Consider the following 17081-nt stretch of genomic DNA (forward strand, 5'->3'; position numbering starts at 1 on the left):
TTTTAAAAAATCAGCGCTTACACAATGGGCTGAATGGCTTCTTCCTGTGCCATAAGTATTGAACGATTCTCAACGTAAGCAATTACCCCATCGTCAGTGGCTGTTGCGCAAACAAATTCCATATTTTGGGCACTCTGTGTAAGTGGAGGTGTTTCCTGGCTTTGCTCCTGAAATGTATGGCACTAATTAGTAATCCTCGCTCTGCACCACCTCCCCCTTCTCCCACTTCCCCCAAACCCCCACCCCCAAAGCCTGAACAGCACAATGGCCAGAGATCTTCACTTACTTCACTTAAGTCGTAAAGTGTTTTAGCTTACATGACTGTATAATAGAGGAAACTCTCCCACGAAACACAAAGTGCTGGAGGAACTCAATGGAGGTCTGGACAGCATCTGGGGAGTGAATGGACAGACGGCGTTTCAGGTTGGGAAACCTCTTCAGATTCATCCTCTCTCAGCTGCCTGGAAGTGATCTGGGGAATGGAATTTACAATGTGCTGGTCCACTTTTAGGTGAGAATTGTTCTGTACCACGTTAAACTCCCGGGTTGGCTCAGCTGGCCATTGAAACGACAAAGTAGTCAGTAACATTCATCACAAACTAAGCCTAAATATGGAAATCTGTACCAGCACCCATTTTTAATACAGCTGAGAAGTGGCACTAAAACAACTTCAGCTTCTGAAGCTTTGATGATAGCAATTATACATTTTTCTGGTTGGAATGTGTACTGTCAGGCCACATAATTTTACCTGTTAATGTTCGTCATGCAACTATCCCAGTAAAAACACAACGCAGCTCTGTTGTCAGAGGTTTTCAGAAATCCTCTTTATAATATACACATATAGCAAATATTGTTAATTTTACAAAGCTGCCTGCAACAACAAAACAAATGCAGACTTCCCTCAGTGAATTATCAACATCATTCATTTCCAGTGGCAGCAATGCAGGAACTAATGGGTGAGACTGAGCTCACCCAAAATCAACTGAGGTTCACTAGATTATCTCACGTCTTGCTGGGAGAGCATTCGGCCAAGCACAGAAACCTTCCTCGCTCAACAATCCCAGACATCGAACAGGAGACTGAGATCCCTGGCCACGCTGAGCTGTCCACTCCCTGCACTGTCCCACCCAAACTACACAGGTACCAGACTCCAAGCCTTCTAATGTTCACTCTATGGGATAGCTTATCATGCCACAAAATGAGTCACTGATGGAAATATTCCCGAGGTCAGGCAGCATCATCTGAAAGGCCACTGGCCTGAAATGCTAATCCTGTTTCTCCCTTTACAGATGCTGCCTGGCCTGCTAATTGTTCTCTATATTTTCTGGTGTTAGTTCATATTTCCAGCATCTAAAGATGTTTCCTTATTCATACACCTGACACTGGTGTGGGACAAGGGAGGGCACAGTGGTGCAATAACATAGTGCCAGAGACCCAGGTTAAATCCTGACCAAGGGTGTTATCTGTATTGAGTTTGAACGTTCTCCCTGGGTTTTCTCCGGGTGTCCCTCACATTCCATAGATGTGCAAGTTTGTGGGTTAATTGGCATCTGTAAATTGTCCCTAGTGTGAAGGATAGAACTAGTGTATGGGTGATCGTTGGTTCGTGCGGACTCAGTGGGCCAAAGAGCCTGTTTCCATGCTATATCTTGAAACTTGCAGGAAAGCAAGTGATCGAATTGGAGAAGCCCCATTTTAGGTTCAATTGATCAATACAGAATTATTTTTAAAAACCTCTTCCTCAACACTCAATAATAATTGGAAGAAGGGTGATGCTCTCCAGGACAAGGAAGCTCACTGAATCAATACCCAGCTACCATCTAAAACATTCAACCCTCCTTCTCCAGTCACGGACTGCGGCCCAGATATCTTTTTAAAGACATTTGGACAGATACAATAGACAATAGGTGCAGGAGTAGGCCATTCAGCCCTTCGAGCCAGCACCGCCATTCAATGTGATCATGGCTGATCATTCACAATCAGTACCCCATTCCTGCCTTCCCATACCCCCTGACTCTGCTATCTTTAAGAGCTCTATCTACCTCTCTCTTGAAAGCATCCAGAGAATTGGCCTCCACTGCCTTCTGAGGCAGAGAAAGAATGGGTACATGGATAGGATCGTTTTTTTGCATATCTTTCATTCATTGTTCTTTATCTCTCCACATCACTGTCTATATATCTTGTTTCCCTTATCCATAACCACTGAAGAAGGGTCTCGACCCAAAAATCACCCATTCCTTCTCTGCAGAGATGCTGCCTGTCCCGCTGTTACGCCAGCTTTTTGTGTCTATCTTAGGTTTAGAAAGTTGTGGACCAAATGCAGGCAGGTTGGACAAGTGTAGATTGGACATGTTGGCCGGTGCGAGCAAGTTGGGTCAAAGGATTTTATGACTCTATGTGTGTCATCTATAGTATAATTTGGTGATGTTTATAAATTGGAAAGATTCCACTGTGTTAAAGCACCTAGTTTGAGTTGAGTGAGGAGGTACCTTGATTTTCACATATTTCTGTACTTTTACCCACAGTCTATCACTATCCTGTAAATAGATTGGTGACTGTTTTTAAATCTGCCATTTATCTGAGAATCAAACAAACAATCTCAGCTATAATTAGTAATAGTGCTGAACAATTAACAAATGATCAAAACACCTTCAGAAAATTGTTGAATAAAATTTGGATTTCACTTTCATTTGGTTAGCTCTACTAACTCCCACTCAGGAGATTAGTGAAACTGGGCAAAAGCAGAATGACGAGCTGAAAGAGGACCCGTGTCATTCCAGAGCACTACAGAGCTGGCAGAGCAATGCCATTGCAGTGCATGCAGTTACGATACTAGACTGCCCTCTGAAATGAAATATAGGAAGTGCTGGAGACACTCAGCAAATCAGGCAGCATCTCTGGGGAGAAAAACAGAGTTAAGGTTTCAGGTCTGAGACCTTTCATCTGACCTGGATTCTCAAAGAAGCTCTCCTCATGACAGCCAAGGAGCACAGCAACAGAAGCTACTGCGGAGATGAGCAGAAGGTTGTGGGTGGGATGCGATGATCTCCCGTGAACCTGGACACCAACCAGGGTATGGGTTGTTCAGATTGAGCCCTGTGGTGTAGAGCAGGATGAACAAGTGAACAGTGATCCACCTAGGGACTGAGGTTACTCAGGGGAGCACCACTGGTGCAGTTCCCATGATACTGGCCATTGAAAAGTGCGGCTTTGGGATATCATGTGCAAGACACCTCAATCCCAATCCTCACTCAATGTGCTCCTAAGAGAAGATTGGAGGTTTGCACTCAAAGGCACCAATTACTTCTGGCAATGAGTCTCCTGTGATGTTATCAGGTGTTATTTCAGGGTGGGAGCCACATATTTCAATGCTGGGACACCAACGGTTCACAACCTATTATCAATGATTTAGATGAGGTGACCAAATATAATACATCCAGACTTGTTGATGGTAGTAAGCTGGCTGGAAGTGTGGGTTGTGAAGGGGATATAAAGAGGGTGATATATAGACAGTCTCGGTGAATGAAGAATGACATTGTAGGTGGAATATAATGGAGAAAAATGACTGGTCACCCAGTTTGGAAGAAAAAACTTAAAAAGCAGAGCATATTTGTAAGTAGTGAGAGATTGAAAAGTAAAGATGCTCAGAGGGATCTAAGTGAACGTTCAGAAGCGATTGCAATAAGCAACTAAGATCACATTGATATGTTGGCTTCGTTATAAAAGAATTTGCCTAGGAGCAAATGCATCTCACTCTAGTTATACAGAGCTGTTGAGACCACCACCAGGTTTAGTCACCTAACCAAGGAAGGATGTACTTGTGAAAGAGGGATTGCAGTAAATGTTGACTGGGTTAATTCCTGGAATAGAGATTTTGTCCTTTAAGAAGAGATGAGGAAGACCGTGCTTGTCTGTTCAAATTTGGAAGAATAAGATAAACTCAATGAAACCTGCAAAATTCTTACTTTTCTTTCTCCACAGATGTTGATGTATCATTCTATTTCAATATGTTTCTTTTTTTTTCCTTTTTCTAAAAGTAATTGTTACCTTGACAGCTTTGGTCTCCACCATTCACAGATCTTCCCTCTATTCTCCCCCACCACCTCCCTGCCGTGAGTATAGGATCCCTCTCCTCCATCTCTGGCTTTGCTTTCTCTAGCCCACACCTAGCACGTGTCCGCCGGTCTCTCATACGCTCTTCAAGACCTGTCCCATGCCTGCCTCCCCCCCCCCACCCACCCACCCACCCTCCCACCACCCCACCCTACCCCAGCTGGAGGGAGGCAGGCATTGAGAAGGTCACAGCTCCAATGCTCAGCAGATGTGCAGCAGTCCAACCGTGAAAGGATCTTCCTGGTTGTGGGAGTCAAGGTGTGTATATGACAGATGGGCCGCAGAGAGAGTCTGTGCAGAAAGGCCGGATTCTTCCAGTTTGAAATCCTTGGGAAGGGAGAGAGAAGATTGTGTGTGGAAAGCAGGGGCCAGGAATTGCACTGAACCACCTCCAGGTTAGTGATGTGTTTTGGACGAGGCCCGCGCTTCAGAAGCCAGAGGGGCGGATCATCATGGTGACTCTGCGGAGGGAATAGCTCGGACCCTTGAAGTAATGCCACTTTATCCCATTCAGCTTGCCCAGCTTCTGTGCCGCTGAGTAATAGTTTCCGTTCAGATTGGAAGGCCCACAAGCATCGAACCACCAGCCTGGAAGAGCAGAGAGAGGGCAAGTGATAATTAGCCACATGGATGGCACAGAGAACAGTGTGATCATGGAGTCACTCTCCCATACAAAACATTCCAGCATTTCCCCAGCTCCTGCTAAGCCTGCTGCCACCTCCTTTACAGAAATAGCACCTCAGATCACGTTGTTACTGCATGATGCCCTCTGGTCCCTCGGAACTCCTTTCCGTGGGAGTGGTCATGCAAAAATGGGAGGTTCTTGGGAATTACTTCTCTCAAAGGGTGGTGAATCTCTTGTAACTCTCTGCCCCAGAGGGTCTTGGTAGCTGGATCATTGGGGATAAAGTTTATAACAGGCAATATAGGACTCTGAGGAACCGGTACGGAAGGGAGATGAGCCTGGGGCAGCATAGCCATGGAATGACAGGGCAGACAAGGCTCTGCTGAGTATTTAGCCAGATTTGGCACCTCTTCTGTACACTTGCTCGGTCAAATATAAAACCATGTATTAATATTTCTTTAAGTGATAATTCTGTGGGTCTGAGCATCTACTATGTATGCCTCTGTAAAAGTGCACATTGAAGAATTCATATAGATTTGTTTGTAAATAAGCGAGTATGCTGATGTACATGTATGCTTCTTGGCAGCACATCTATGTGTACATCTCTTTACACAAATGAGGGAGAATATAATAGTCTTTGTGTGCAAGTGGAGAGTGTGATGTGTGTCTGTGTATGTGAGTGAGATGTTTATTTGTGGGAGGTGATGTGAGTGTGTGCTTGTGGTGAGTGGGCAGTGTTTCTGTGTGTGTTAAGGGCCTGTCCCGCTTAGGCGGTTTTTAGGCGACTGCCGGCGACTGTCAAAGTCATAGCAGATCGCCAAAATTTTCTTTTACCCTAAGACAATGACCACGACAATGCTGAGTCAGGTCGAGATTACACCGTCTTCGGAAACATCGCGAAAATTCCCACGCTGTCAATGCTTCTCCAGCGTCCTAATTTTCGCTGAAATCACTGACATGTCGGTAAGTACTTGAGAGTTTTGAAATATAACATCTTGCCCGAGTTACTTGAAAACCAAGCTTCACGGTAACAAGGCATAAACTGGATTTACTTCCAGTTTACTAATAGCAATATTAAGAAATTTAATTTAAAAAGTGGTTAAATGGATTTTTGTGAAAAGTGTGTGGGCATTCTTTGAAAATGTACAGGAGATGCATATCTGGTTTCTGGGTTGCATATCTGGGTTGGGAGCCCACTTTAAATCGCTGATGGCCATAAACATCGCGAAAATTCCCACACTTACCTGACCGTCAAACTGTTGCCTCCAATCTACCTGTCAAATGTTCTGACGGTAAATAAATTGGTTAAACACAAGTATTTTATGGTATCTTCAAATAACTTTACTTATTTTAATATTATGTGCTTCTAAATGCATCTAAGAGAACCTAGCAAACCTGGGGACAGCAGGCGACAGCGCCCGCAATAAGCAACGATACCTGGCGACAAGCCAGCTGTCGCCGAGAAATTTCACTCCAGTTGATTTCTCAGCGATTCTTGGAAGACGATTCTTGGAAGACTCCTCACGATCATGCCCGCGACTCACGGCGAACTGTCGGCGGCAGCCTAGTCTTAAAATCACCTACGTGGGACAGGCCCTTAAGTGTGTGTGTGTGAGTGTGAGTGTATGTGTGTGAGTTCTGTGCATCTGTCTACATATCTGAGTGAGGTATTTATTTCTGGGAAGTGATGTGTGTATTTGTGTGGTGAATGGGCAGTGTGTGCATGTGCATGTGCGTGTGCATGTGCGTGTGCATGCGTGTGCCTATGCGTTTGTGTGTGTACCTGTCAGCCTGTTTGTGTGCAAGCCTGTTTATGATTATGTGTGGGGAATATATGGGTCTTGCAACTTGAAAGGGTCTCAAATATGCAACGTGCAGCAGCAGTTGCACGTGATGCAGGCTGATTCACCCTTGCAGCTCTGGACAAGTACTGGAGCAGCAAAGTGGCGCAGCAGTGGAGTTGCTGTCTTACAGCGCCAGTGACCCAGGTTCGATTCTGACTACGGGTACTGTTTGTATGGAGTTTGTACGTTCTCCCTGTGACCGCATGGGTTTTCTCTCGGTGCTCTGGATTCCTCCCACATTCCAGAGACGTGCAAGTTTGGCTTCTTTAAATTGTATCTAGTGCGTAAGACAGAACTAGTGTACGGGTGATCGTTTTTTGGCATGGACTTGGTGGGCCGAAGGGCTGTTTCCATGCTGTGTCTCTAAACTAAACTAAACACTGCCTCGGCCCATCAGTCACCTCTGTCAGACGGTGGTGATGCAACTGTAGTCAGCTGCAAATGCCTCCCCAGTAATTCTTTGTGGAAAGCCTGAAGATTTACCCCCTCCCCACTCAAAAAAACAGCAGTCACTCGCTTACCCCCTGTCAACATCTGGGCACACTTGCAGATGCAGTTGTCATGATCCAAGTCCTTGGTACTGAAACTGGCTCCGTGTAAAACCAAACTGCTCTGCCTCCCTGCAGTGCCACTGTATCCCTTCAGAAAGAGCCTGGGGTGGGGGAGACAAGGGAACGGGGGCAGAATGAGAGGAGTCAGAATTACTGTCAGTGAACCACTTATGCGATACAATACAATGTAGTACTGGCAGTTTGAGAAATTCAAGAGGCGGTCAAAGTTCACTGGCAGGAACAGTGTCTGGACTCTGTACACAGCACAGTCTCCACCAAAGCTCAGCTCTGCAGGAGGCTGAGAAAGCTAGCCGAGAGCTGAAAAACAACAAATACTCCAGAGTACACAAAAGCTACAAAACCTGGTGGGGAAACGCTTTGGATACAAATCTGGTTGGAGGAGATGTCAGAGTCCACTTCAGTTGTCCCTGCCCAATGCCCGTGCACCTTCACCCACCGTCACAGACCAGGAGACACCATGGACATGATCCTCCCCTGCAACAGATTCAAAGGCAATATAGGGATCAGGAGCAACCATTGCACCATTGATCCAGCAACCGTGATGGTTTTTGGAGAATGCTTCTCAGATTTCGCTGCTCTCAGAGATTCATTACCATCCTACGCCACCACAAAATGACATCCAAGGCATGGGCCTAACCAAGAGACTCAACGTGCACCCAATCTCAATGCAGACCTGGGTCAAACAATGAATGCAGCAAAGATAGACACAAAGTGCTGGAGTAACTCAACGGATCAGGCAGCATTCTGGAGAATAAGGAAAGGTGAAGTTTTGGGTTGGGACCCCTCAAATAAGTTACCTGCTGTGGTAGAGCTCATCTACTTTACACAAGGCAAACTGTTTATCCTTCACCTTCTCTGCTCCAGATCATCCTAACCTTGATCATTGTTTAACAGTGTTATGGTGTAATGCTCCGACAATGTTATGGTGTGCACACATTCAGAAACTGAGCTCCAGACCAGGAAACTACTTCATTCATGCAAACAACAAAGCCCCGACCCGAAACATCACCTGCCCTTCTTCGCCTGAGACGTCACCCATTCCTTCTCTCCCGAGATGCTGCCTGACCTGCTGAGTTACTCCAGCATTTTGTGAATAAATCGATTTGTACCAGCATCTGCAGTTATTTTCTTATACTTCTTCGCCTGAGATGCTGCCGGACCTGCTGAGCTACTCCATTACTTTGTGTCTACAGTGCATTCAGAAAGTATTTAGACCCCTTCATTTTTTCCACATTTTGTTTCGTTACAGCGTTATTTTAAAATGGATTAAATTCTTTTTTTTTTCATCATGAATCGACACAGAATACCCCAGAATGAAGACGTGAAAGCAGGTGTTTAGAAATTTTTGCAAAGTAATTAAAAATAAATAACTGAAATATCACATTTACATAAGTATTCAGACCCGTTGCTATGACACTCAAAATTGAGCTTATGTTCATCCTGTTTCCTTTGATTATCCTTGAGATGTTTCTACAACTTGATTGGAGTCCACCAGTGGTAAATTAAATTGATTGGACATGATTTTGAAAGGCACACACCTGTCTATAAAAGGATCCACAGTTGACAGTGCATGTCAGAGCAAAAACCAAGCCATGAAGATGAAGGAATTGTCCTTAGACCTCCGAGACAGGATTGTGTCAAGACACAGATCTGGGGAAAGGTATTAAACACTTTCTGCAGCATTGCAGGTCCCGAAGAGCACAGTGGCCTCTGTCATTCTTAAATGGAAGAACTTTGGAACCACCAGGACTCTTCATAGAGCTGGCCGCCCGGCCAAACTGAGCAATCGGGAGAGAAGGGCCTTGGTAAGGGAGGTGACCAAGAACTCGATGGTCACTCTGACAGAGCTCCAGAGTTCCTCTATGAAAATGGAAGAACCTTCAGAAGGTCCATTATATCTGCAGCACTCCACCAATCAGGCCTTTATGGTAGAGCGGCCAGACGGAAGCCACTCCTCACTAAAAGGCACATGAGAGCCCGCTTGGAGTTTGCCAAAAGGCACCTAAAGGACTCTCAGACCATGAGAAACAAGATTCTCTGGTCTGATGAAACCAAGATTGAACTCTTTGGCCTGAATGCCAAGCATCACATCTGGAGGAAACCGGGCACTGCTCATCACCTGGCCAATACCATGCCTACGTTGAAGCATGGTGGTGGCAGCATCATGCTGTGGGGATGCTTTTCAGCAGCAGGAACTGGGCGACTAGTCAGGATCGAGAGAAAGATGAACAGAGCAAAGTACAAAGATCCTTGATGAAAACCTGCTCCAAGAGCGTTCTGGACCTCAGACTGGGGAGGAGGTTCCCCTTCCAACAGGAAAACAACCCTAAGCACACGACCAAGACAATGCAGGAGTGGTTTTGTGACAAGTCTGTGAATGTCCTTGAGTGGCCCAGCCAGAGCCCAGACTTGAACCCGATCAAACATCTCTGGAGGGACCTGAAAATAGCTGTGCATCGACGCTCCTCATCCAACCTGACAGAGCTTGAGAGGATCTGCAGAGAAGGATGGGAGAAATTACCCAAATACAGGTGTGCCAAGCTTATAGCGTCATACCCAAGAAGACTGTAATTGCTGCCAAAGGTGCCTGAACAAAATACTGAGTAATGGGTCTGAATACTTATGTAAATGTGATATTTCCGTTATTTCTTTTGAATTACTTTGCAAAAATTTCTAAACACCTATTTTCGCTGTTTTATTATAGGTATTGTGTATAGATTGATGATATAAAAAAAAAAGAATTTAATCCATTTTAAAATAAGGTTGTTTACGGAACAAAATGTGGAAAAAGTGAAGGGTTCTGGATACTTTCTGAATGTATCTTTGGTATGGACCAGCATCTGAAGTTCTTTGTTTCTACACTATGAATGCAGCAACCTTCTTCCCTATCTGCCTTGCTGCAACTCATCTCAACTCTGTTGAATATTGTGGCAGAGTTCATCTGCATGACATGTAGGAAGGAACTGCAGATGCTGGTTTGACAGAGGACACAGTAAGTCTGTGAGCAGAAGGGAGAGGGACTGTCAGAGGAAGTGAGCAGCTGTCGGCTGGCTGTCTGACTCAATGGTTCCTTCCACCTCTGGAGCCCTGACACTGAGCCATGCGGGAACGATTGAGGTGTTAAACACGACACTTCCTGCCAACCAGAGCAGTGATTTCACCGTCCACGCACAGTCAGTGGCCGCTGACCATTGCCCTACTTGGCTCACTGTCCACCTCTCCTACAAATAGACAAAGTGGAGGGGAGCAGCAAGTCTGGCTAATCTATTGGTAGAACCTCATCTGACGATGAGTCCCAGAACTCCCCGTGAGTTCAAGTAACTGAGAAACTAAAGCCAAAATTAACGCTGACAGATCACAGTGGAAGGCAGCTTGTGCGGGGGCTGAAACTGGAAATGAAATTGGTCCCACTTAATATGTTGTGTCAGCTTGCCGAGTCTGGCATTACAATTCACAGACATACACTGACATCTTGCTCTTCTGTTGCCAAATGGTGAGAATACTTCACTTTTGAACAAAGACATCACTCTGAATTGCCCAAATCAATACTCTGAATCTACCAGCTCAACAGGGACCCTGCTCCAGAACGATTGAACGACACGCTATAACTGAGGGAGGTCCTCACTGTGGGAGGGGCAGTACTGAAGGAGCATCGCACTGTGGAAGCAGCAGTACTGAGGGGACATCTCCCTGGTTTTTTTACGAAAATAAATTTAAGCAATAATATATACATTACAAAACAATGCCAAGTAAACCCACCACCATAATACAAAATAACCCAATTATCTAAACAAATATTCTGACATGTCAAATGCACTCTTAAACAACTATATCACCATCCTTATTAAGGATGCATTCCACACCCCACGGTGCCCAGCGATCCCAGAAATCCCGCAGGGCACCCGTGGACAGCGCGTAGTCCCTCTCCAATACCACCCTGGCGCAGACGTAACTCCGGAAAAGGGGCAGGCAGGCAGCCGGCTCGGGCAGAGCCCTCCTCCACCTGGTGCCATGACTCACGGATGGCTAGCTTGGCCAGGCCTAGGAGCAACCCAACCAAGACATCTTCAGCCCTACCCTCTCCCCTACGCACAGGGTGTCCAAAGATAAGGATGGTGGGTGTGAAGTGCAGCCGTGGGAAGGGGAGAACTGAGGGTGCATTACATTTGTAGGAGGTGCAGTACTGAGAGAGCGCTGCATTGTGGGAGAGCAGTACTGAGGGAGCACCACACTGTTGAAGGTGAAGAACTGAGGAAACACTGGGTAGTGATGGGTAGTACTGAGGGATTGTCATACTGTGGGAGGGGCAGTACAGAGGGTGTGCTGCACTGTGGGAGGGGCAGTACTGAGGGATTTAAGTTCACACTTCCTACTTCCTACTCCTTTTCGCACATGTTAAGTAATGGATGAAATTCCTTGTATTTCTTCTGTTTTTTTTGTTTATTTTGTTTTTTAATTGATGTCTTTTAACATGTTCGAAATAAAATAAAATGAAATGAAATGAATTGCCGTACTGTGGAAAGGATGGTGCTGAGGGACAGGCAAAGCCTTCAGAACAACGCACTCTCAGAGGGAGCACTTTTGAGTGAAAAGAGTAGTATTGTGGAAAAGATGGTCTCTAGTTGGGTCAGGGCAGAAGGATATTTTAATGGGCAAAGCAGTCAGTCAAATGTAAATGATCAAGGAATTAGGCCAAAGGTCAGCCAAGCTGGGAATGTCTGAGGAGGATATACCATGATAGAAAAGCATTCGGTAAGATTTTCCTGGGGAAACAAAGATTTGAGGGAAAGAAGGAAATGGACTGTGAAAGGAAAGGGAGCTGAGGTTGCAGATGGCTAGTGTTGAGGCATAGCTGGCACACCCCAGTTGCTGTGCCAGCGCCAAAGGAGGATGGGGTTAGGAGGGAGGACAGGGGAGAGTGGAAGGCTTGTGTGGTCTACTTGTCAGTCTTCAGGCATGAATGGAATGACTTCGGAATTTCTACAAAGCCTGATGATTGCCAACACGCTGAAAATAAATATCCATTTGAACAGAGCATGCAAAGCCAGCTGCTTGGATCTCAGAAGGCTCTTGGGGAACAATTGAGGGATGCCCAGCCTGAGGTACGACTCGACATGATGGTCTCTCATTGAACACCGTCCATTTCCCTTGCAACTGGATTCCAGGCCAGTCGTCCCCTTCTCCTGCAACACAGCAGCAGGTCACATTGCAAAGGGTCAACTTCCTGACCCACACTATTGAGTAACGTTGAAACAGGACAATTGGAGAGACCTGACCATAGAGCTGGCAAAGTGGGTCACCCTGAAACCCTCCTGAGGAGGATGCTCCACCCTCACACCTGGCCCATGGCCAAGCTGAGATCCCTCGAGCTGGCTGGAGATAAGCTCCTGGGGACCACCTGCTCTCCAGGGGAATGTTCCAGTGACACAGCCTCACTCCGAGTGACATGACCACTACTATTCTTTACGTTATGGAACATATTTAACATTTTCCCTCACCACCTCTCTTGCTATCTCAACTCCTCCTCTTCATCTCACCTGTTTTCTCGCTCTCTCATTCTCTCTCACAAACACACACACATCAAATGTTTCCTCTCACCTTCCCTTTTCTGACAACTTTCACTGCGACATAAACGTGGTTCTATTTTGCACACATCATGAACATTTTATCAATTTCATATTTGACCAGATCAACTCTATTTCATTGACAATAAACACAGAGAATACTGGAAACACTCAGCAGGGCAGGCAGCATCAGCAGAGAGAGAAGCAGTTTATTGACAAGAAAGACTCCCAAAGCTTGTAACTGATCTCAAGCCACATAAGGAAATACATGTACAGGTTTCAAAAGCTTGGGTCAAAGTGGCAGTGTTCTCTTAGCAGAGGAGAGGGAGCTGGAGTGGTTTATTAAAGGAATTCCAGAGCTTGGGACCCAGGCAGCTGATGGCACAGCCCCTGTGGTGGTGCAATGGAAATTGGGGACGAAGTGAAGATTACAGTTGATAGTGTGCAGAAAGGCAGGCAGAGGAGTGGTGAGGTTCTTGGTGGTAAACGGGTGGTATTCACAGAGACAGGGGGGGAGTTTAAAAATGGAGGTGCTGCTTATCTGGAAACTAGTGCAGGGAGGGATGGGCTTCTGGTGTGGTAGGACAGACTTGCAAACCTCCTGGTTAATGATCTCAAGCCATATAGGGAGATACTTGCACAGGTCCAGATGAGTTATCAGAAGATGGGTGCCATCCAGTACAAGCAGACGGAGGGTAATGGTTCCACACGTTCCAGAAACACTGCCACACTCAGCTTCCTTCAGTGAAAGCTACCGTCCTCGTATCCGCCAAAACAAAACTGACAAAACCCAAAAATTTAGCTCTGCATACACACATAAATAATTTAGAAATATCTCATTATGTCACATTTGACAGAAATCCACTTACATCCTATAGCCAAGTGAATCTTTCATGGATCTTCCATTGTATTAGGATGTATGTCTAGGACCAGAGGGCACAGCCTCAGAATAAAAGGACGTACCTTCAGAATGAAGATGAGGAAGAATTTATTTTGCCAGAGATTGGTGAATTTGTGGAATTCGTTGCCATAGATGATAGTAGAGTCCAAATCATGGGGTATTTTTAAAGCGGAGATTGATAGGTTCCCGATTAGCAAGAACTTTAAAGCAGAGATTGATAGGTTCGTGATTAGTAAGGGCATCAAAGGCTACAGGGAAGAGGCAGGAGAATGAGTTTGAGAGAGAAAAATAGATCAGCCATGATCGAATGGCAGAGCAGACTCGATGGGCTGAATGGCCTAATTCTGCTCCTATATCGTATGGTGTCATGGTCTTATTACAGTAACCTCTGTAGCCAGCACATGCATAGCAAGCTCCCACAGACAGCAGTGTGATAACGACAATATCAATGTTGAATTGGAGATCCTGTGAATGCTGCCATAGGATTTATCACATCCATTTAAAAGAGTAAACCTCTCATCGGGGTGATGTCTCATCTGACAATGCTGCCCTCCCCCGAGGGTCAGCTTGGATTGTCCACAAGCTACAGCTTAAACTATCCAGTTGGTCCTGCTCACTGTCATAGCAGACATAGAAAATGCACTTGGTGACCTTGGTTAAGATCCATGAGGGAGACACCACTGCTTTAGTGGCAATGCCTTACACTGACAGAAAGCGGCGCAGGCAGAGTCACGGAATATATATATATATATATATATCATGCTGAGACTGGCTGATTGTTAGTCTAAAGCGGAGTCAATATTAGTGGAGGACAGGCAGGTCAGTTGAGCTGAGGCCAAGAACAGTTCCGCCAGAATTTTATTGAATGGCAGAATAGAGGCGAGGGGCTGAAGGCCGACTCTTGGTTCCCGCGTGCTCATTCACTAGAGCCTGTGCATACAAGGCCAAGACATGCTGAGCAGCGGGTAGCCAGTGGTTCCTTACAGAATGATGGTTGAATGTAAGCATGACTTGACCTGATCCGGTGGTGAAAGAGGCAGTATGCAGTTGCAAACTGATGAAGTCTCACAACCTAGATTTGTTCCAGAGAATGGATGTGAGCGTCTTGATAATTCCATATTAAAGTAACATCGGTGTAACAGCCAGATTATTAAACCAATGGAAATGTTGTTGCAGCAATGGAATGAATCCTTTAAGAACAAATCAAGCCATTTACAAGTGATTGAGGTATTTTAAACAGCAAGAGACAAATGATGGAAAGTGTGAGGTTACATTAAGTAAAGAATTGAATTGTGTAGAAACATAGAAACATCGAAAATAGGTGCAGGAGGAGGCCATTCGGCCCTTTGAGCCAGCACCGCCATTCATTGTGATCATGGCTGATCGTCCCCAATCAATAACCCGTGCCTGCCTTCTCCCCATATCCCTTGATTCCACTAGCCCCTAGAGCTCTATCTAGCTCTCTCTTAAATCCATCCAGTGATTTGGCTTCCACTGCCCTCTGTGGCAGAGAATTCCACAAATTCACAACTCTCTGGGTGAAAAGGTTTTTTCTCACCTCAGTTTTAAATGGCCTCCTCTTTATTCTAAGACTGTGGCCCCTGGTTCTGGACTCGCCCAACATTGGGAACATTTTTCCTGCATCTAGCTTGTCCAGTCCTTTTATAATTGTATATGTGTCTATATGATCCCCTCTCATCCTTCTAAACTCCAGTGAATATAAGCCTAGTCTTTTCAATTTTTCCTCATATGTCAGTCCCGCCATCCCAGGGATCAATCTTGTGAACCTACGCTGCAATGCCTCAATTACAATGATGTCCTTCCTCAAATTAGGAGACCAAAACTGTACACAATACTTCAGATTGGTCTTACCAGGGCCCTATACAACTGCAGAAGAACCTCTTTACTCCTATACTGAAATCCTCTTGTTCTGAAGGCCAACATTCTATTAGTTTTCTTCACTGCCTGCTGTACCTGCACGCCAACTTTCAGTGACTGGTGTACAAGGACACCCAGGTCTCGCTGCACCTCCCCCTTACCTAACCTAACTCCATTGAGATAATAATCTGCCTCCTTGTTTCTGCCGCCAAAGTGGATAACCTCACATTTATCTATATTATACTGCATCTGCCACGCATCTGCCCACTCACTCAACCTGTCCAGGTCACCCTGCAACCTCCTAACATCCTCTTCACAGTTTACACTGCCACCCAGCTTTGTGTCATCCGCAAACTTGCTAGTGTTGCTTCTAATTCGTGTAACATGCTCCAAGACTCCGTGATCAAAAAGAGAACGACCAGATGTCTTGCTTTTATTTCTTGCTCTGCCACATGTGTGCCCTCAGCCTGGATGGACAAAACATGACTAAATCAAGAGCCAAACCCAATTATTTTGTACAACTGAAGGTAATAAAACACATTGACTCTCCTAATACCTAGGCATAATCTCTCCCTCGCACAGCTCCATGCCTTTAGTTGCTGAGTTGGCCAAAAAAAACAATTAGTCATTTATCTTTCTTTATTAGTTGGAATTGAGGATTTTGGGATTAGGATTTATTAATAGAAAAATCTATAGCACTTGCTCCTTTCTGACCTGCTGATCAGCTGGAAACTTCTCAGTGAAATGTCCAGGGAGTCACAGGACCACAAGCCTTTATATTTCATTCTACATGTCACTTTAGTGGTCTTGGCAAAGCCTCCCAAACTCATTAGTAGTGACTTGCATCAGATCTCATAGCAACACTATTTTACAGCTGCTATTGCAGAAAGTGTTGCTGTATACACTGGTGCCATCGCTACGTGGCAAGACTAATTAAAATGATGAGATAGCTCCTTTCCAAGCTCATAGACAATCTGACATCATGATGGAAGACTTGTGGCAAGAGAAAGAAGTTGTCAATGTGCAAGAATAGTTTCCCAGAATGTCAGGCAGTGGATTAAACTATTATTACCACATCTTGTTTCCTTGCCTACACGCTCACAAAACAAACTCTCACTCTATCATGTCACAATAAATTGCATCTATATTGCGCTCTTAATGAGATTATTCTTGAACAAAGTTTGATTGGATTATGGATGACCAAGAGGTGAGTAAAAGGGGTGGGCTTCAAGAAGAGCTAAGAGAGGTAGGAGAGGTTTAGTACAGACATGCCGGAATCTAGGGCACAGGCTGATAAAGGAACAGTCACACAAAGCAGAGTGATTGAACTTACAAAATATACTTGAGGCCATTATCAGATTTGTGGAGAATTTGGAAGGTTGTGGAGCAGCAGGGAGTGATATAGTGGAGAGGGTGAAACTTTAAGGAGATCTGAAATCAAGAGAACTAATAAATCAAAACAGACTGCCCAAGTCAGGTCGTTTGCGTCTCATGTTAATATGATCTGAGCTTTAAAAGCTGGGAGCTTGTTACTGCCGCCTGGCATCCAACATTTCCAAAGTAGTCCAACATTTCCAAAGTAGG

The 17081-nt window shown here is 45.2% G+C and overlaps 1 protein-coding gene across 3 annotated transcripts in view; it reads right to left on the reverse strand.

Moving 5' to 3' along the window:
* Window positions 1-4274: 4274 nt before the first annotated feature.
* angpt1 (angiopoietin 1) overlaps window positions 4275-17081 on the reverse strand; it is a 131167-nt gene continuing 118360 nt past the window's right edge. For all 3 annotated transcript variants that reach the window (XM_078397627.1, XM_078397626.1, XM_078397628.1), the window contains exons 8-9: window positions 7104-7234; window positions 4275-4701 (exon numbers count right to left, since the gene is read on the reverse strand). In XM_078397627.1, coding sequence (XP_078253753.1) covers window positions 4541-4701; window positions 7104-7234 — 292 coding nt within the window. In that variant the 3' untranslated portion in view covers window positions 4275-4540. The remainder of the gene's footprint in view (window positions 4702-7103; window positions 7235-17081) is intronic.

Source organism: Rhinoraja longicauda, chromosome 4 (genome assembly GCF_053455715.1).
Source record: "Rhinoraja longicauda isolate Sanriku21f chromosome 4, sRhiLon1.1, whole genome shotgun sequence".
NCBI lineage: Eukaryota > Metazoa > Chordata > Chondrichthyes > Rajiformes > Arhynchobatidae > Rhinoraja > Rhinoraja longicauda.